Source organism: Pseudophryne corroboree, chromosome 6 (assembly GCF_028390025.1).
Source record: "Pseudophryne corroboree isolate aPseCor3 chromosome 6, aPseCor3.hap2, whole genome shotgun sequence".
Lineage (NCBI taxonomy): Eukaryota > Metazoa > Chordata > Amphibia > Anura > Myobatrachidae > Pseudophryne > Pseudophryne corroboree.
In genome coordinates this window covers 264,749,340-264,770,313 of record NC_086449.1, presented here as the reverse complement: position 1 = coordinate 264,770,313, position 20,974 = coordinate 264,749,340, and the positions used below count along the sequence as shown (strand labels likewise).

The window sequence follows — 20,974 nt, the reverse complement described above, 5'->3', positions numbered from 1 at the left end:
TGGCCACCAGGTCTGAAAGACCGACCCCAAATAACTCCTCCCCTTTATAAGGCAATACTTCCAAATGCCGTTTGGAATCCGCATCACCTGACCACTGTCGTGTCCATAACCCTCTTCTGGCAGAAATGGACAACGCACTTACACTTGATGCCAGTCGGCAAATATTCCGCTGTGCATCACGCATATATAGAAATGCATCTTTTAAATGCTCTATAGGCAATAATATACTGTCCCTATCTAGGGTATCAATATTTCCAGTCAGGGAATCCGACCACGCCAACCCAGCACTGCACATCCAGGCTGAGGCGATTGCTGGTCGCAGTATAACACCAGTATGTGTGTAAATACATTTTAGGATACCCTCCTGCTTTCTATCAGCAGGATCCTTAAGGGCGGCCATCCCAGGAGAGGGTAGAGCCCTTGTTCTTACAAGCGTGTGAGCGCTTTACCCACCCTAGGGGGTGTTTCCCAACGCACCCTAACCTCTGGCGGGAAAGGATATAATGCCAATAACATTTTAGAAATTATCAGTTGTTATCGGGGGAAACCCACGCATCATCACACACCTCATTTAATTTCTCAGATTCAGGAAAACTACAGGTAGTTTTTCCTCACCGAACATAATACCCCTTTTTGGTGGTACTCGTATTATCAGAAATGTGTAAAACATTTTTCATTGCCTCAATCATGTAGCATGTGGCCCTACTGGAAGTCACATTTGTCTCTTCACCGTCGACACTGGAGTCAGAATCCGTGTCGGCGTCTGTATCTGCCATCTGAGGTAACGGGCGCTTTAGAGCCCCTGACGGCCTATGAGACGTCTGGACAGGCACAAGCTGAGTAGCCGGCTGTCTCATGTCAACCACTGTCTTTTATACAGAGCTGACACTGTCACGTAATTCCTTCCAACAGTTCATCCACTCAGGTGTCGACCCCCTAGGGGGTGACATCACTATTACAGGCAATTTGCTCCGTCTCCACATAATTTTTCTCCTCAAACATGTCGACACAAACGTACCGACACACAGCACACACACAGGGAATGCTCTGATAGAGGACAGGACCCCACTAGCCCTTTGGGGAGACAGAGGGAGAGTTTGCCAGCACACACCAGAGCGCTATATATATACAGGGATAACCTTATATAAGTGTTTTTCCCCCTTATAGCTGCTGTATTTTTAATACTGCGCCTAATTAGTGCCCCCCTCTCTTTTTTAACCCTTTCTGTAGTGTAGTGACTGCAGGGGAGAGCCAGGGAGCTTCCCTCCAACGGAGCTGTGAGGGAAAATGGCGCCAGTGTGCTGAGGAGATAGGCTCCGCCCCCTTCTCGGCGGCCTTATCTCCCGTTTTTCTGTGTATTCTGGCAGGGGTTAAAATTCATCCATATAGCCCAGGAGCTATATGTGATGTATTTTTAGCCAGCCAAGGTGTTTCTATTGCTGCTCAGGGCGCCCCCCCCTAGCGCCCTGCACCCTCAGTGACCGGAGTGTGAAGTGTGCTGAGAAGCAATGGTGCACAGCTGCAGTGCTGTGCGCTACCTTGTGGAAGACAGGATGTCTTCTGCCGCCGATTTGCCGGACTCTTCTTGCTTCTGGCTCTGTAAGGGGGCCGGCGGCGCGGCTCCGGGACCGAGCTCCAAAGCTGGGCCTGTGAGCGGTCCCTCTGGAGCTAATGGTGTCCAGTAGCCAAGAAGCCCAATCCACTCTGCACGCAGGTGAGTTCGCTTCTTCTCCCCTTAGTCCCTCGATGCAGTGAGCCTGTTGCCAGCAGGTCTCACTGAAAATAAAAAACCTAAACTAAAACTTTCACTAAGAAGCTCAGGAGAGCCCCTAGTGTGCACCCTTCTCGTTCGGGCACAAAAATCTAACTGAGGCTTGGAGGAGGGTCATAGGGGGAGGAGCCAGTGCACACCAGGTAGTACTAAAGCTTTCTATTTGTGCCCAGTCTCCTGCGGAGCCGCTATTCCCCATGGTCCTTACGGAGTTCCCAGCATCCACTAGGACGTCAGAGAAATATATATATATAGTACATACACATATATCAATATACCATACACACATACATATATAACACACACACCTCCCCACTCACCAAGCAGGGGATCAGCTGTGTCCAGGTCAGGACAAGGCAACATTCGATTAGGCTCCGCCCCCAAAATGCTGCGGATCGCGGGTCTTCCGAACTTTTGGATGATGGGACCCTACTGCAGGGCCGTAACTAGGTGTGTGCCGATGGTGCCTTGCCCACAGCGCAGGTGCAGTGAAGGCACACCACATGGCAGCACACCCATACCTACGGCTGTTTTGGTCAGTGACAGAGTAGTGAAATTTATGCTGTCTGCCGGTGCCTGCCTTTGTAAGCGACGGGGAGCGCGCCATTTGGTGTTACCCATCGTGCGGTAATTCTGGCTGTGAGCTCCGCCGCCACCTCTGAAGTGGAGAGGGATCGCTCCTTCAGCCACCTGGTCCTGTATAGGAGCCGCCGCTGCCTCTATTGATGCCGCCAGGGTGACCCGCCGCCGCCACCTCTGAAGTGGAGAGAGAGAGCGCTCCTTCAGCCGCCTGGTCCTGTATAGGAGCCGCCGCTGCCTCTACTGTGACACCTGCCGCAGCCTGAGCACTGGAGAGGGGACTATGAGCGCCAGTAAATAAGTGTCTGCGCCTGGTAGTCCTGGATGCCGCATCGCCCTAACAGGTGACTTGAGACACACACACACACACACACACACACACTCACTCACTCTCTGCTGCTGTAATATATAACAAAGGGTGACTGCTGCTGTAATGTGTAAAACGGGACTCTGCTCCTGTAATGTGTAAAATGGGACTCTGCTGCTGTAATGTGTAAAACGGGACTCTGCTGCTGTAATGTGTAAAATAATACTCTACGTGCCATACTGTGTAAAATACCTGCCGTACTGTGTAAAAGGGAGCTCTGCCTGCCTTACTGTGTAAAAGGGAGCTATGTGGACACAGCCCTTCCCCATAAATCCACACTACTATATTTTGGCACGCGCCTAAGGCGCGCATTGGCCCAGTTTTATATTTGGGGGGAGGGGGCGCCGATGCTGTTTTTTGCACACAGCGCTAAAATGTCTAGTTACGGCACTGCCCTACTGGCTCTGCTGCCTGTCACTGATTGTGGTGCTGGCAACTCTGAGTCACTGCTGGGGGGACTGGTGACTGGAGGAGCTCCACAAACTCCGCCAAACTGCAGGCCTCTGGAAGGTGCCGGCATACAGTATAGCATGGTGACTCACGTGCTACTGGGGGCGAGGCCACATATAGCATTCGGTCTCTCCGTCCTACTGTGGGGCCCGGGACTGGCAAAATAGGCAGCCCCCCCCCACACTTTTACAAAAAATATTTCTCTGACGTCCTAGTGGATGCTGGGAACTCCTTAAGGACCATGGGAAATAGACGGGCTCCGCAGGAGACTGGACACTCTAAAAGAAAGATTAGGTACTATCTGGTGTGCACTGGCTCCTCCCACTATGACCCTCCTCCAGACCTCAGTTAGATTTCTGTGCCCGGCCGAGCTGGATGCACACTAGGGGCTCTCCTGAGCTCCTAGAAAGAAAGTTTATTTTAGGTTTTTTATTTTACAGTGAGACCTGCTGGCAACAGGCTCACTGCATCGAGGGACTAAGGGGAGAAGAAGCGAACCTACCTGCTTGCAGCTAGCTTGGGCTTCTTAGGCTACTGGACACCATTAGCTCCAGAGGGATCGACCGCATGGAACTGGCCTTGGTGTTCGTTCCCGGAGCCGCGCCGCCGTCCCCCTTACAGAGCCAGAAGCAAGAAGAGGTCCGGAAAATCGGCGGCAGAAGACTTCGGTCTTCACCAAGGTAGTGCACAGCACTGCAGCTGTGCGCCATTGCTCCTCATGCACACTTCACACTCCGGTCACTGAGGGTGCAGGGCGCTGGGGGGGCGCCCTGAGGGCAATATATGACACCTTGGCTGGCAAATCTACATCATATATAGTCCTAGAGGCTATATAGATGTAAAATTACCCCTGCCAGTATTCCAGAAAAAGCTGGAGAAAGTCAGTTGAAAAAGGGGCGGGGCTTCTCCCTCAGCACACTGGCGCCATTTTCTCTTCACAGTGCAGCTGGAAGACAGCTCCCCAGGCTCTCCCCTGTAGTTTTCAGGCTCAAATGGTTAAAAAGAGAGGGGGGGGGGGGCACAAAATTTAGGCGCAATATTGTATATACAAGCAGCTATTGGGAAAAATTCACTCAATATAGTGTTAATCCCAAAATTATATAGCGCTCTGGTGTGTGCTGGCATACTCTCTCTCTGTCTCCCCAAAGGGATGTGTGGGGTCCTGTCCTCAGTCAGAGCATTCCCTGTGTGTGTGTGCGGTGTGTCGGTACGGCTGTGTCGACACGTTTGATGAGGAGGCTTATGTGATGGCAGAGCAGATGCCGATAAATGTGATGTCGCCCCCTGTGGGGCCGACACCAGAGTGGATGGATAGGTGGAAGGTATAAACCGACAGTGTCAACTCCTTACATAAAAGGCTGGATGACGTAACAGCTATGGGACAGCCGGCTTCTCAGCCCGCGCCTGCCCAGGCGTCTCAAAGGCCATCAGGGGCTCAAAAACGCCCGCTCCCTCAGATGGCAGACACAGATGTCGACACGGAGTCTGACTCCAGTGTCGACGAGGTTGATACATATACACAATCCACTAGGAACATCCGTTACATGATCCCGGCAATAAAAAATGTGTTACACATTTCTGACATTAACCCAAGTACCACTAAAAAAGGGTTTTATGTTTGGGGAGAAAAAGCAGGCAGTGTTTTGTTCCCCCATCAAATGAGTGAATGAAGTGTGAAAAAGCGTGGGTTCCCCCGATAAGAAACTGGTAATTTCTAAAAAGTTACTGATGGCGTACCCTTTCCCGCCAGAGGATAAGTTACGCTGGGAGATATCCCCTAGGGTGGATAAGGCGCTCACACATTTGTCAAAAAAGGTGGCACTGCCGTCTTAGGATACGGCCACTTTGAAGGTACCTGCTGATAAAAAGCAGGAGGCTATCCTGAAGTCTGTATTTACACACTCAGGTACTAGACTGAGACCTGCAGATAGTGCTGCTGCAGCGTGGTCTGTAACCCTGTCAAACAGGGATACTATTTTGCGAACATAAGACGTCGTCTTATATATGAGGGATGCACAGAGGGATATTTTGCCGGCTGGCATCCAGAATTAATGCAATGTCCATTCTGTCAGGAGGGTATTAGAGACCCGACACTGGACAGGTGATGCTGACTTTAAAAGGCACATAGAGCCTTATAAGGGTGAGGAATTGTTTGGGGATGGTCTCTGGGACCTCGTATCCACAGCAACAGCTGGGAAGAAATTTTTTTACCTCAGGTTTCCTCACAGCCTAAGAAAGCACTGTATTATCAGGTACAGTCCTTTCGGTTTCAGAAAAGCAAGCGGGTCAAAGGCGCTTCATTTCTGCACAGAGACGAGGGAAGAGGGAAAAAGCTGCACCAGTCAGCCAGTTCCCAGAATCAAAATTCTTCCCCCGCTTCCTCTGAGTCCACCGCATGACGCGGGGGCTCCACAGGCGTAGCCAGGTACGGTGGGGGGCCGCCTCAAAAATTTCAGCAATCAGTGGGCTCGCTCACAGGTGGATCCCTGGATCCTTCAAGTAGTATCTCAGGGGTACAAGCTGGAATTCGAGGCGTCTCCCCCCCGCCGTTTCCTCAAATCTGCCTTGCCGACAACTCCCTCAGGCAGGGAGGCTGTGCTAGAGGCAATTCACAAGCTGTATTCCCAGCAGGTGATAGTCAAGGTGCCCCTACTTCAACAAGGACGGGGTTACTATTCCACACTGTTTGTGGTACCGAAACCGGACGGTTCGGTGAGACCCATTTTAAATTTGAAATCCTTGAACACATACATAAAAAAATTCAAGTTCAAGATGGAATCGCTCAGGGCGGTTATTGCAAGCCTGGAGGAGGGGGATTACATGGTATCCCTGGACATCAAGGATGCTTACCTACATGTCCCCATTTACCATCCTCACCAGGAGTACCTCAGATTTGTGGTACAGGATTGCCATTACCAATTCCAAACACTGCCGTTTGGACTGTCCACGGCACCGAGGGTCTTTACCAAGGTAATGGCAGAAATGATGATACTCCTTCGAAAAAAGGGAGTTTTAATTATCCCGTACTTGGACGATCTCCTTATAAAGGCGAGGTCCAAGGAGCAGTTGTTGGTCGGAGTAGCACTATCTTGGGAAGTGCTACAACAGCACGGATGGATTCTATACATTCCAAAGTCACAGCTGGTTCCTACCACACGCCTACTGTTCCTGGGGATGGTTCTGGACACAGAACAGAAAAAGTGTTTCTCCCCCGCAGGAGAAAGCCAAGGAGCTGTCATCTCTAGTCAGAGACCTCCTGAAACCAAAACAGGTATCGGTGCATCACTGCACACGAGTCCTGGGGAAAATGGTAGCTTCTTACGAAGCAAAATTCCATTCGGTAGGTTCCATGCAAGAACCTTTCAGTGGGACCTCTTGGACAAGTGGTCGGGATCACATCTTCAGATGCATCGGCTGATAACCCTGTCTCCAAGGACCAGGGTATCTCTACTGTGGTGGCTGCAGAGTGCTCATCTTCAAGAGGGCCGCAGATTCGGCATACAGGACTGGGTCCTGGTAACCACGGATGCCAGCCTTCGAGGCTGGGGGGCAGTCACACAGGGAAGAAATTTCCAAGGACTTTGGTCAAGTCAGGAGTCGTCCCTACACATAAATATTCTGGAACTGAGGGCCATTTACAATGCCCTAAGTCTGGCAAGGCCTCTGCTTCAAAACCAGCCGGTACTGATCCAATCAGACAACATCACGGCAGTCGCCCATGTAAACCGACAGGGCGACACAAGAAGCAAGATGGCGATGGCAGAAGCCACAAGGATTCTCCGATGGGCGGAAAATCACGTCTTAGCACTGTCAGCAGTGTTCATTCCGGGAGTGGACAACTGGGAAGCAGACTTCCTCAGCAGACACGACCTACACCCGGGAGAGTGGGGACTTCATCCAGAAGTCTTCCAACTGTTGGTAAACCGTTGGGAAAGGCCACAGGTGGACATGATGGCGTCCCGCCTAAACAAAAAACGAGATATTGCGCCAGGTCAAGGGACCCTCAGGCAATAGCTGTGGACGGTCTAGTGACACCGTGGGTGTACCAGTCGGTTTATGTATTCCCTCCTCTGCCTCTCATACCAAAGGTACTGAGAATAATAAGAAAACGAGGAGTAAGAACGATACTCGTGGTTCCGGATGGGCCAAGAAGAGCTCGGTACCCAGAACTTCAAGAAATGATATCAGAGGACCCATGGCCTCTACCGCTCAGACAGGATCTGCTACAGCAGGGGCCCTGTCTGTTCCAAGACTTACCGTGGCTGCGTTTGACAGCATGGCGGTTGAATTCCGGATCCTAAAGGAAAAGGGCATTCCGGAGGAAGTCATTCCTACGCTGATAAAAGCCAGGAAAGAAGTAACCGCAAACCATTATCACCGTATTTGGCGAAAATATGTTGCGTGCTGTGAGGCCAGGAAGGCCCCAACAGAGGAATTTCAGCTGGGTCGTTTTCTGCACTTCCTACAGTCAGGGGTGACTATGGGCCTAAAATTGGGTTCCATTAAGGTCCAGATTTCGGCTCTGTCGATTTTCTTCCAGAAAGAACTGGCTTCACTGCCTGGAGTTCAGACATTTGTAAAGGGAGTGCTACATATTCAGCCCCCTTTTGTGCCTCCTGTGGCACCTTGGGATCTCAACGTGGTGTTGAGTTTCTTAAAATCACATTGGTTTGAGCCACTTAAAACTGTGGATTTGAAATATCTCACGTGGAAAGTGGTCATGTTATTGGCCTTGGCTTCGGCCAGGCGTGTGTCAGAATTGGCGGCTTTGTCATGTAAAAGCCCTTATCTGATTTTCCATATGGATAGGGCAGAATTGAGGACTCGTCCCCAGTTTCTCCCTAAGGTGGTATCAGCTTTTCACTTGAACCAACCTATTGTAGTGCCTGCGGCTACTAGGGACTTGGAAGATTCCAAGTTACTGGACGTAGTCAGGGCCTTAAAAATTTATATTTCCAGGACGGCTGGAGTCAGGAAAACTGACTCGCATTTTATCCTGTAGGCACCCAACAAAATAGGTGCTCCTGCTTCTAAGCAGACTATTGCTCGCTGAATTTGTAGCACAATTCAGCTGGAGCATTCTGCGGCTGGATTGCCGCATCCTAAATCAGTAAAAGCCCATTCCACGAGGAAAGTGGGCTCATCTTGGGCGGCTGCCCGAGGGGTCTCGGCTTTACAATTTTGCCGAGCTGCAACTTGGTCAGGGGCAAACACGTTTGCTAAATTCTACAAAATTGATACCCTGGCTGAGGAGGACCTTGAGTTCTCTCATTCGGTGCTGCAGAGTCATCCGCACTCTCCCGCCCGTTTGGGAGCTTTGGTATAATCCCCATGGTCCTTACGGAGTTCCCAGCATCCACTAGGACGTCAGAGAAAATAAGATTTTACTCACCGGTAAATCTATTTCTCGTAGTCCGTAGTGGATGCTGGGCGCCCATCCCAAGTGCGGATTGTCTGCAATACTTGTATGTAGTTATTGCCTAACTAAGGGTTATTGTTGAGCCATCTGTTGAGAGGCTCAGTTATATTTCATACTGTTAACTGGGTGTAGTATCACGAGTTATACGGTGTGATTGGTGTGGCTGGTATGAGTCTTACCCTGGATTCAAAATCCTTCCTTATTGTGTCAGCTCTTCCGGGCACAGTATCCTAACTGAGGTCTGGAGGAGGGTCATAGTGGGAGGAGCCAGTGCACACCAGATAGTACCTAATCTTTCTTTTAGAGTGCCCAGTCTCCTGCGGAGCCCGTCTATTCCCCATGGTCCTTACGGAGTTCCCAGCATCCACTACGGACTACGAGAACTAGATTTACCGGTGAGTAAAATCTTATTTTAACATCTTATTAAAAAAAATAAAAATGCATACATTATCAAACGTGATGGAGGCTCATGAATTATTCAAGGGGTGGTGGAATCATTAAATATTTATGAGGTGGGTTAACATTAAATAAGGTGATTCACCCCTATACACCGCACTACATAACTACACTACATCCCCCCTACATGCTGCACTACAAGTTACATCACTACGCTACCACCCTCCCTATATGCCACACTACATCACTACGCTAGAACCCCCCCATATGCTGCACTACATCACTACACTATACCCCCCCCCCCCCCCACACATCATACAATATCACCACACTGCACTACACTACTCACAATAAAATTAAAACATCTCAGTTACTCTTTCTAAATGAGCTCACCGTGAGTTCTCTCCCCAACGGAGCTCCAGACCGAGTAGAGTGAGAGCAGCAGACTGGAGTGTAAGGAGGGGGAAGGCTAGATCTACTTTCTTGGGAGAGAGAAGAGTGGAGGGGAAGAAGGGGGCGGGGCCTAGTCCTACAGACAGGAGAGAGCACAGAGGGGAGAGAGCTAGGCACGGGTAAAGAAGGGGGCGGGCTGAGGAGATAAAGGGGGTGGGGCATATTCCTACAGAGGGGAGAGAGCAAGGGATGAAGGGGGCGGGCTGAGGGGAAGGGGGCGGTGCCCATTCCTACAGACGGGAGAGCAGGGATGGCAGCGAGCAAGGCACAGGGGAAGAGGGCGGACTGAGGGTATGAAGGGGGCGGGGCCTATTCCTACAGACACGAGAGCACAGATGAAAGAGCAAGGTACAGGGGAAGAAGGGGGCGGGGCCTATTGATACAGACGGGAGACCGCACGGATAGCAGAGAGCAAGGTACAGGGGAAGAAGGGGGCGGGCAGAGTGAAGGGGGTGGGCCTATTCCTATAGGCGGGGGAGAGCACCGATGGCAGAGAGCAAAGTACAGGAGAAGATCGATGGCGGGCGGCGTAGATCTGCGGCGGCGGGCGGAGGGGAAGAGCCTACGGCCCGCCGATGACAGCCTCAGGGGAAGGGGAGTGGCGGCGGCCACCGCCGGGCTTAGCTATGACAGGCTGTTTGAGCAGCCTGGGCCCTCCACTCTCTATCAGAGTAGCTGGGCTCGGGACAAGTGTACACAGGGCACCCCCTTGATGGCGGCCCTACACACACACACACACACACACACACACACACACACACACACACACACACACACACACACACACACACACTGTGCTTCTCTCTCACACACGCGCGCACAGACACACACTTAAACAGACACACACAGGAACTAGTTTACACATTTATTCCCCCATTTATCAAAGTGTTTTTATGTTAAAACAAATTTTTCAGTGATATTTGATAGGTTTCTTTATTTATCATATCTGGATAACACTGGTTTAAGGCAGCGCTATCCGTACATCGTTTTTCATATTAATGGGGGTAATTCAGAGTTGATTGCAGCAGCAAATTTGTTAGCAGTTAGGCAAGACCATGGCCCTCATTCCGAGTTGTTCGCTTGTTAGTGTTTTTCGCAACGGAGCGATTAGTCGCAAACTGCGCATGCGCAATGTTCGCAGTGCGTCTGCGCCAAGTAAATTTGCAAAAAAGTTTAATATTTTACTCACGGCTTAACGAAGAAATTTCTTCGTTCTGGTGATCGGAGTGTGATTGACAGGAAGTGGGTGTTTCTGGGCGGAAACTGGCCGTTTTATGGGTGTGTGCGAAAAAACGCGGCCGTTTCTGGGAAAAACGCGGGAGTGGCTGGAGAAACGGGGGAGTGTCTGGGCGAACGCTGGGTGTGTTTGTGACGTCAAACCAGGAACGAAACTGACTGAACTGATCGCAGTGGCAGAGTAAGTCTCGAGCTACTCAGAAACTGCAAAGAAATTTCTTTTCGCAATTCTGCGAATCTTTCGTTCTCAATTCTGCAAAGCTAAAATTCACTCCCAGTAGGCGGCGGCCTAGCGTGTGCAATGCTGCTAAAAGCAGCTAGCGAGTGAACAACTCGGAATGAGGGCCCATGTGCACTGCAAGGGGGGGGGGGGGCAGATATAACATGTGCAGAGAGAGTTAGATTTATGTGGGGTGTGTTCAAACTGAAATCTAAATTGCAGTGTAAAAATAAAGCAGCCAGTATTTACCCTGCACAGAAACAAAATAACTCGCCCAAATCTAACTCTCTCTTCACATGTTATATCTCCCACACCTGCAGTGCACATGATTTTGCCCAACTGCTTTGCTGCTGCGATCAACTCTGAATTACCACTCGTTGCTCTTATTTCAGTTTGCCACCCGCATACCGGCTTTGTCTGTCCCTGAAGCAGTGGGAAGCAGGGACGGAGAGCTACTGAAAGGAAGTGAAGGAAGGAAAGAGGACTCAGCCGGCTCTACAGCTGCCTCTCTCCAGGTCACTCCGTCTCGCCCACGGCACACGAGTCAGAGGATGCGCACACACACAAAACTACACACACACGAGGACAAGGACCGATGGTGAGGTAGAGGATGGGGTGCTGGACACTGGAGTAAAGGTGGTGGGAGGCAGACCAGCACAGATACTGGTGCCAACGTAGATGGTGGGAGGTGCCCAGCTAAGGCTGTCCCGGCCTCTTTGTCATCCTGCACCCCCTCTGCCTACTGCGCATGAGCCGGAAAAGCAGAGACAGGCGGCGCATGTGCAGATTTCATGAGTAAAAAAAACCCATCATTCGTCATTGCTGTTTGGACGTGACAAACAGTGCTGCCGAGTGTTTTAACGTTACCGCTTGCTGGCTGCAGCTTCAATGCTGAATTCAAGTAAAAAAACACAGCGAGCAGTAACGTTAATTAGTAAAAGAGAACATTTTGGGGGTAATTCCAAGTTGATCGCAGCAGGAATTTTGTTAGCAGTTGGGCAAAACCATGGGGGTCATTCCGAGTTGTTCGCTTGTTATTTTTTTGTCGCAACGGAGCGAATAGTCGCTAATGCGCATGCGCAATGTCCGCAGTGCGACTGCGCCAAGTAAATTTGCTATGCAGTTAGGAATTTTACTCACGGCATTACGAGGTTTTTTCTTCGTTCTGGTGATCGTAATGTGATTGACAGGAAGTGGGTGTTTCTGGGCGGAAACTGGCCGTTTTATGGGAGTGTGTGAAAAAACGCTACCGTTTCTGGGAAAAACGCGGGAGTGGCTGGAGAAACGGAGGAGTGTCTGGGCGAACGCTGGGTGTGTTTGTGACGTCAAACCAGGAACGACAAGCACTGAACTGATCGCAGATGCCGAGTAAGTCTGGAGCTACTCAGGAACTGCTAAGAAGTGTCTATTCGCAATTCTGCTAATCTTTCGTTCGCAATTTTAATATGCTAAGATTCACTCCCAGTAGGCGGCGGCTTAGCGTGTGCAAAGCTGCTAAAAGCAGCTTGCGAGCGAACAACTCGGAATGACCCCCCATGTGCACTGCAGGGGGGACAGATATAACATGTGCAGAGAGAGTTAGATTTGGGTGTGGTGTGTTCAATCTGCAATCTAAATTGCAGTGTAAAATAAAGCCGCCAGTATTTACCCTGCACAGAAATAAAATAACCCACCCAAATCTAACTCTTTCTGCACATGTTATATCTGCCTCCCCTGCAGTGCACATGGTTTTGCCCAACTGCTAACAAAATTTCTGCTGCGATCAACTTGGAATTACCCCCTTTAATTGATAAATGGGGGCATTATTACTCTGTACTTACTGCCACACTGATCCTTTTCCTTGTGTTACATGCATGCCCCTTTACTGTTGCAGCCTCCGTCAGGACTTATGGGATTAATGTACCACAAGAGACGCCGGACTACCACCACTTCCTGGTTCCCTCCTATGGCACGGGGCAATGGTGTTACTAGGGGCGTGTGGGTCACACCCAAGTGTCACCCTCTAAGGGGTGACTCCAAAATGCCGGCTCCTTGTTAGTGACAATGAGCTGGGTGCTGTACTGTGACATTACATGCAGCACTCAGCTCCTGTCAGAGTACGAGCCGGTGGTACTTGAGTCTCCACGGGCTACCCAGCATCTCCGTGAATGCTGGGCACACCCCCGGAGTGATGAAAACGAGGTTGGGCAGGAAGGCCACGCCTCTTCCTGTGGGCTACACACCCTTTTTGATTGTGCGACTTCGTAAGGGGAGGGAAGGATGGATCTGGCCAGGGCTGATTTGTGTGGCCACTGTGATAGGGTGGCTGGTCACTGGTCAGACAGGTAGGTGGACGTGACACAGGCAGGCAGACAGGTAGGGGAATGTGACACAGGAGGCAGACAGGTAAGTGATGTTTACACAGACAGACAGGTAGGTGGATGCACATGCATCACTAGGAGGGTGCAGACCCTTGGAGGATGTGACAACAAAATGTCAACTTCTCTGCAGTGAAGTGCATCTTGCTGAGGTTCTCTGGATCCACCTGCTTGTTTTTTTCTTCTGGATCTGGCTCCTCTGTGAAGTGAGTACCTGCAGATGAACTCCTCCCCCATTGACGTCATTGCACTGATTTCTGCAGTGCATCCTGACGGGGCCTGCCACCTCTGTGCAGGGACAGAGAGTGCCTACAGCTGGACACCTCCCCTGCTGACAACATTGGGCTGATTCCAGGAAGTGAAATCAGTACAGATGTCGCTGATGCACAATGACAGAGGCTGTTAGGCTGTAGCCAGGTCAGTCAAAACAGCCTTATGACTGCCCACTGCCTGGCAAGATAGAGTGCATGGCTAAGACTCAGTGGGGCCCACCGAGGATTTTCCTGACTCCATGATGACCTGATTAGAATCAAGGTCCAATTTTATAATTATATACACACTGTGAAGTGGTGGCACTCAGGTAAGTGTTGCCACTTTTACAGTGTGTGTATTTGCCCAGCAGATTCAGCTTGGGTATTCGTAGGTACGAATACTCTTTAACCACTTTATGAAAATGCTGCTGTATTCTTTATCTTCCTATATATTTCTCTATGGGGTCTATTCATAGAGTAGTGAAAAGCCCTTTATCAGTGATAAAAGGGCTTTTCACTGCTTCCTCCAATTCATAGTAGTGCTTACCATGGAGAAATCTCTTATCAGTGTAGAAATCGCTTCCCCATATACTAATGTGGGGAGAACAATTCATAGAAGCATAGCTTTCCGTTTCGCTTCTCTAAACAAATATGTCAACTCAGGATGGCGTAAGGAGGCTGGGGAGGGGAGAAAAGCAGCGGGGACTGCTGTCTCCCCGCCCTCACCCAGTTCTCCTCGCCCCCTTCTGTCACCAGCCAAAGAGAGGTCCCCAGCGCTACTAGGCAGGGAAGCAGGGAGTGATATGTCCCCTGAGACTGTCAATGCAAACTATACTTCTTCCTCCTGCTGCATCCGACACCTGCACTGTGCCCCCCTAGCTGCTCACTGCACTCCTGCCCCGCCAAGGCAACAACAGCAGCTGCACTCTGTCCCACACCCCAGCTGATCTCAGCCCCCCGCCGCCAACTCTTGTCTGCCCCCATTACCGGTGCTGGTACTGCACGGAGGTTGGGGAAGACGTCTTCCCTTCCCCTCCATGCTGCTAGCAGGCACTAGGTGCGGCAGTGCTGTAACTAGACATTTTAGCGCTGTGTGCAAGAAACAGCATCGGCACCCACCCATATATAAATAAGGGCCAGTGTGTGCCGCAGGCGTGCATCAAAAATATAGGAGCGTAGCTTCATGGGAAGTGGTGTGGTCACTGAGCTCCCTTTTGTACACATCATGGCAGGCAGTCCCCCTTTTTTTTACACATCATGTCAGGCAGTCCCCCTTTTTTTGACACATTATGGCAGCTATCCCCCTTTTTTACACATCATGGCGGGCAGTCCCCCCCCCCCCCCCCTTTTATTTTACATATTATGGCAGGCAATCCCCCTTTTTTTACACATCAGGCAGGCAGTCCCCCCCCTTTTTTTTTACACACATTGTGGCATGCAGTCCCCCTTTTATGGGAGGGAGAGAGAGAGAGAGAGAGAGATTGAGAGATAGAGTGTTATACTCACCCTCACCTGCGATCCGGATCAACGGCAGGCTATCAATGGCAGAGGAGGCAGGTTCGGGAGCTGGCGGCTGCGGCACACTCCTGAGTCACCTGCAGAGGCGGCGGCGGAAGGTGGCTGCGGCTACAGCCCTGCTCAGAGACCTAATATCACGGCAGTGTGGGGGATGCAGCGCTCAGAGTCCCTTCAGATGCGGCAGCTCCGGTGGCTGGCAGGAGACAGGCGACAGCGCTGGACAAGTGGACAGTGAGTACTGACTGACAGTGGCTGCGGTCGTGCGGGGGAGTGCTGTCGATGGTGCGCCTTCAGTGCATGTGCGCTGTGGGCAAGGTACCATCGGCACACACCTAGTTAAGGCCCTGAGGTGCGGTCCCCCTGCGTGGCTAGCACCATGTGTAAGGTCCCCGCTTTGCTGCTCCTCTTTGTAGCCGGCTGCAGGAGTACAGGGGGACTATTCAGGCTGCTGGATCCAGATTGTCCCGTCTGACTGCCTGCCCCCCTTCTCTGATGCTCTGTCTGAGTAACCCTCTCCCACCCCCTTGGCCAAATTCCTCTGCTCCAATAAGTGAAGTGACCCAGCATATACATTTTCCGGGTCACTGCTAACTGCACGCTGGCCCCCACATGGCCTGCTGGCCCACTCTGTCAGCTGTGCATGTGCAGTATCAGGGGACTGGATGCAAATGCGGTATGGCAGTGATCTGCTGCTTCGTTGAGGAGGCTGACATCGCTGGACACCGCAAGATGGGTATTTGTGAATCGCACAGTAACTTCAAGATATATTGCATCAATATGATGCGATCTGTCTTGAAACTCACCATGTTCCATTTCACTACCTTTATGAATAGACCCTATATATCTGTATTATTGCCCTTATTTATCACTGAGTGATAAATTGCACCAGCCAATCAGCTCCTAAGGGCTGTAACACACTGGCCGGTTTCTCCCGGATGGCAAAAAGCCGGACAAACTTTGGCCGGCTTTTTGCCATCCGGGAGAAACCGGCAGAGTCTCGCACACAGGACGGCTTTGAGCCGTGTGTGATGCTGTGCGCATGATCAGACACGGCTTCAGAAAAAACCGTTGTGTGTGAAAGCTCCCCTTCACACACACGGTTCACTGGCTGCAAAGACGGCCCGGCGGCCGCCCGGCCGCCGGACCTTCCAGTGGTGAGACCCGGCTGCAACCCGGCAGCCGGGCCGGGGCCGTGCAGTGTGAAGGGACCCTAGCCCTCACACTGTTAACTACAATGCCGGCACGGGAAAAAAGCCGTCCGGCTTTTTCCCGGCCGGCAAAAGCCGGGTAGTGTGTTTTAGCCCTAACTGTGATTTTTCAGTCTGTAACCTGGCAGTTAGGAGCTGATTGGCTGGTGCAATTTATCACAGTGAAATTTATCACTCATTGATAAATAAGGGCATTCTAGCTGTATCTATATTGCACACACAGTAACCATACTCTATGATGCTGAGTTCACAATCATAAAATGAGTCTGTAACAGTGCATGCAATAGCATGGTGATAAAGAACCAACCAGTCAGCTTCCTAACTGCCATGTTACAGGCTGTAATGTTTGAAAAATGACAGGAGCTGGTGAGTGATAAATTGCTGTAACATGACAGGTGCTGACTGCTTTGTACTTTATCACTGTGCAATTTATCACTCGCCAAGGCTTGATAAATATGGACATATTTTTTTAAACCCACGTTTGTACCCCCCTGTGAAGAAGCCAGGGAACATGAGCAGAGCTGCAGCAGCAGCACCGTGACAGACGGAGCCTGTAATGCTGGCTAACGAGCTGATGTGGTAACTCCCCCTCTGGATGAATGAGCTGCGGTCCTGGGCGAGCCTCCCCTGGTACCTGTGCAGTGATACGGAGACAGGAGCTGCGGCACACGGCCACCAGGAACCATTCAAACTCCCCTCCGTGTCCAGGCCACGCCCACACCGGCTCTCGGTGCTGCTTATTGGTTGTACTCTAGCTCATTTACATTGACGTCAATAAAGGCTGTAGGTCATGCGCTTATTGGCTGTGCTGCTGTCACGGCGGCGAAGAGGTGCGCGGGGAGAGCGGCGCTGGGTACAGGCGGCAGCAGGAGGAGGGCAGCGCAGGAGGCAGAGGGGAGAGCGCTGCTGCACTCACACACACAGCAGCACTGATACACGCATAGCAGCCGGGAGGTAATGCAGCAGCGCAGAGTGTACTGGCAGTGACCAGCAGCCGGCTGCCTGCACATATCCCGGGATCACATTATAAAATCTCCCTTTGCGCTAATTGGGTACTGCCCCAAGCTCGCAGGTGTGCGCGCCCCTGTGCCATCCTGTGACACCCCAACACCTGCTGCGGCTCTCTGCGCTCCCATGGTGGCCCTGTGGGGCTAGCAGCGGCGGCGGCCCCGGGGTATATGTGTCCGGATCAGGCTGCGGGTCTTTCCCTGCGGTCTTCAGGGGGCGGAGAGGGGGAATCTTCCTGCTGCCAAGAAGAGCGGAGTGTGCAGATGTAAATAAGACTCTTCCTCCTTCTCCTCCTCCTCCGCTGCTGCTGGGTGATGAGGAGGAGCCCCAGGGTCCCCACCAAGACTTCGTAGCCACGGAGGGGGCAGACCTGTGCCGCCCTGTGTACCCCCATCCTCCCAGCAGCAGCCACTCACCCATGAGCCCCAGGAGGAGCCCTGATGTGCAGCCTGCTGTAGTAGCCGGGGAAGGATAAGGCAGCAGCATCCCTGCCGCACACATGCCCGGAGCCGCGGCCGGTACCATGCTGCCATGCTGATGCCGCCGCTGCTCAGAGAAGAAGACCGGCCGGGTGTAGTAGGAGGCGTCCAATCAGGGATCCCGATGTCCCCATCATTCGGGGGTTAGTGCGGGAGGAGCGGCCCCCGGGAGCAGGAGACTCGCTTCCTATCACTGCTCCCTGCGGTCTGGGGCTGTGCAGAGGGACATGCGGGAGGGCGGCCGCAGCGCATCGCCGGCTGCAGGACACGACGCATCCCCGCCGCTCGCACTGACTGCTGGCAGCGAGGACTGAAGAGGGCACCCAGCAGCAGCAGCGAGGACTTGGCTCAGGAGGCATCAAAGCATGGGCTGTGCTCCAAGCATCCACATCTCTGACAGCAGGGTGGTGTATCACAGTGGCAAAGAGTCTGACGACTCCAACTCTCCCCACCAGACCAACGCACTGTCTCAGCAGCAAGGCAACTCTGTCCCTGGATTATTCATTAAATCCTCTAACACATCCACTTATAAGGTGAGGGCTAATTCCTCTAAGAAAGGCAGGAGGGAGCACAGCCAGAGCATGGAGGCAGAGGTACACACCAGCAGATCCAGTGTGAAGGTAACAGCAGGATGGGAAATCAACATATTTATCTCCCCCCTTACATCCTATGCAGTGTAGGCCTTTCCAGCAAAATGAGGGTTAATATTCTGACAAGTGACTATTTGTGTTGCATAACTGGTCACCTTGCTGTCACAGAGTAAATCATTCATGATCTAAATCATCTCCTTCCCATTTACCCTTGATCAGGGTCCTTCCCAAGTGGCCCATTTAATTCTGCCTCCAAATTGTCCCTTTTAGGCCAGGTTTGGCACACTCTGCGATTCCTTATTTGTCACTCAGGCAATTCATCTCACTTGTTTCTGTTAATGAGACTCGCATTCATGGCCATTGTTTACCCATGGGGTGTTTTCATCAAGAAAGAACAGGGCTACTCCGAAACCTGTCAAAAAAAAAAAGCATCTAGTTATCTCGGTTTTGCAATGAGTGCAGGGCCTACCTCTTTCTGTCCTTGACTGTAATACATGGCGGGTTATTTTATACAGCTTACATTTGTGTCAGTGTTAAACATCAGCAGGCAAATATTGATATTTGTATAGGTATTTTCTGGCACTGGTTACTAATTGCTGAATGAAATATTTAACATTGGAAAGAAAAGCTGCTTGTTGGAAGCTGTCAACCTGTTAGATGGATAGGGAGCCAGGGAATTTGCAAAATATACTTCATGCAGACTGTCTCTTTCATGCTGTGTTCTAGTGAAGCAGGGTGTCTGTGTCCACTCTGAAAATGACATCCCGCAGCATAAACTAAATAGTGAGAACCAGTGCACACTATAGATAGCCAAGCTTCCTAGTAGGTAAAATAATTCTTACCTCCAAAGCTGTTGAAACTTGCCACCTAGCCCCGATTGCTATAAAATGAGCTGAATGTTCCCTAAATATAAAATAAAAGTAATATATTACTTACACATTAAATAGAAAGCACACTTGAAATAAAAAAAATAAAAAAAAATTAAATAAAATGCAGAAGCACACCATTTGTCATTAGTGATTTTATACCTAATGTGGAAAACATGGAAAAAGTGTTTAAACCGTAATAGTAAATCGCACAGTATGCATTTTCTCCTATGTACCTAACTGGAGTCATGTATAGGGATGGTGACGTGATTCTGATTTAGGCCCAGATCATTCTGCTCATGAATCATGTTCTTGTTCTGCTACAGTAAATATACCATGCTCTTCTAATCACTACTCATACTGAACAAAACTTTTTACTCTGCAGGAATCATGCTGTCTTTGTATAATTTTATTATGTCTTAAATTAATTTTAATACATTTTAGTAGCCAGATAAAAAAAACAAAATTAGTTTTACTTACTGAATTACACACCATGATCTCGCCCCGTTTATGCATACTCATTGAATACTTGGGTGTTATTTGTCTCAGTAAAATGAGATGATTTATGACAGCTAGTGATGCACTGAGTTAATGTTAATGTGACAGTACTAGTTTATATAATCAGTCCAGTTATTTTTTTATTTTATTTTTATAAAATTTTAATTTTTTGATTAAAGTTTCCATGGACTTTCAGCCAGTAACTACAAGTATAAGGTTTGTTGTTGTTAATAGTGCATTTTGCGTGCTGAATTCATACTGGTATAGCTGCTTCCAGTTGGAGGAATGTACTAGAGTAAAGTGAGGCTGGGCTTTACAAGGTGCAACCAGAAACCACTATTTCATTAAAATAGAACTTGAATTAGCATTTTTTTTTATTTACAACCAAATTATTCACCTTTGCAACAGCTGCTGCAATATTGGTTTCTTCCCTTAAAATGTTATAGAGTTAGTTTCATATTATAAAGCACAAAGTTTTGTTATCTTGTATGATTGCAGACATGTGACCAACCTTATTTCCTAGTACAGGTTGAGTATCCCTTATCCAAAATGCTTGGGACCAGAGCTATTTTGGATATCGGATTTTTCCGTATTTTGGAATAATTGCATACCATAATGAGATATCATGGCGATGGGACCTAAATCTAAGCACAGAATGTATTTATGTTACATATACACCTTATACACACAGCCTGAAGGTCATTTTAGACAATATTTTTTATAACTTTGTGCATTAAACAAAGTGTGTGTACATTCACACAATTCATTTATGTTTCATATACACCTTATACACACAGCCTGAAGGTCATTTAATACAATATTTTAATAACTTTGTGTATTAAACAAAGTTTGTGTACATTGAGTCATCAAAAAACAAAGGTTTCACTATCTCACTCTCACTCAAAAAAGTCCGTATTTCGGAATATTCCGTATTTCGGAATATTTGGATATGGGATACTCAACCTGTAATATGTCTTAACCACAGTTGTTGTTTTTTTTTGGGTAAGCATACACAATGTCACAAAATGTTGTGCAGAGCCATATAGCTTGTCACGAAGGGGAATTAGTATGGATACTGGAATATTTTTCTGGGTACAAATTGCAGAATTTCTGGGCACATTGGAAGGAAATTGAAATTGGCCCACCCTAAGAGATTTGTGCCCACTTCCCTCCCACCTGGAAAACCTTGTATTCCGATTCATCTATCCATCATTATTTTTAACCCTTCTTTTAAATTCTAGAAAACTTTGCAGTGTTAGCTAAATTTTATTATTAAATCACTGAAGTGTACATAAAATAATATTTTGT

General features: G+C 49.6%; 1 protein-coding gene across 3 annotated transcripts in view; it reads left to right on the top strand.

Moving 5' to 3' along the window:
* Positions 1 to 20,974, top strand: part of PDE8A (phosphodiesterase 8A) — a 462,427-nt gene that overhangs the window by 154,941 nt on the left and 286,512 nt on the right. Inside the window, exon 1 of one of the 3 annotated variants that reach the window (XM_063925981.1) lies at positions 17,036 to 18,332. The exons of 1 other annotated variant lie outside the window; for it this stretch is intronic. In XM_063925981.1, coding sequence (XP_063782051.1) covers positions 18,078 to 18,332 — 255 coding nt within the window. In that variant the 5' untranslated portion in view covers positions 17,036 to 18,077. Of the gene's footprint in view, positions 1 to 17,035; positions 18,333 to 20,974 lie in introns of those variants that run through there. One more of the 3 variants, XM_063925982.1, reaches the window with a different exon arrangement.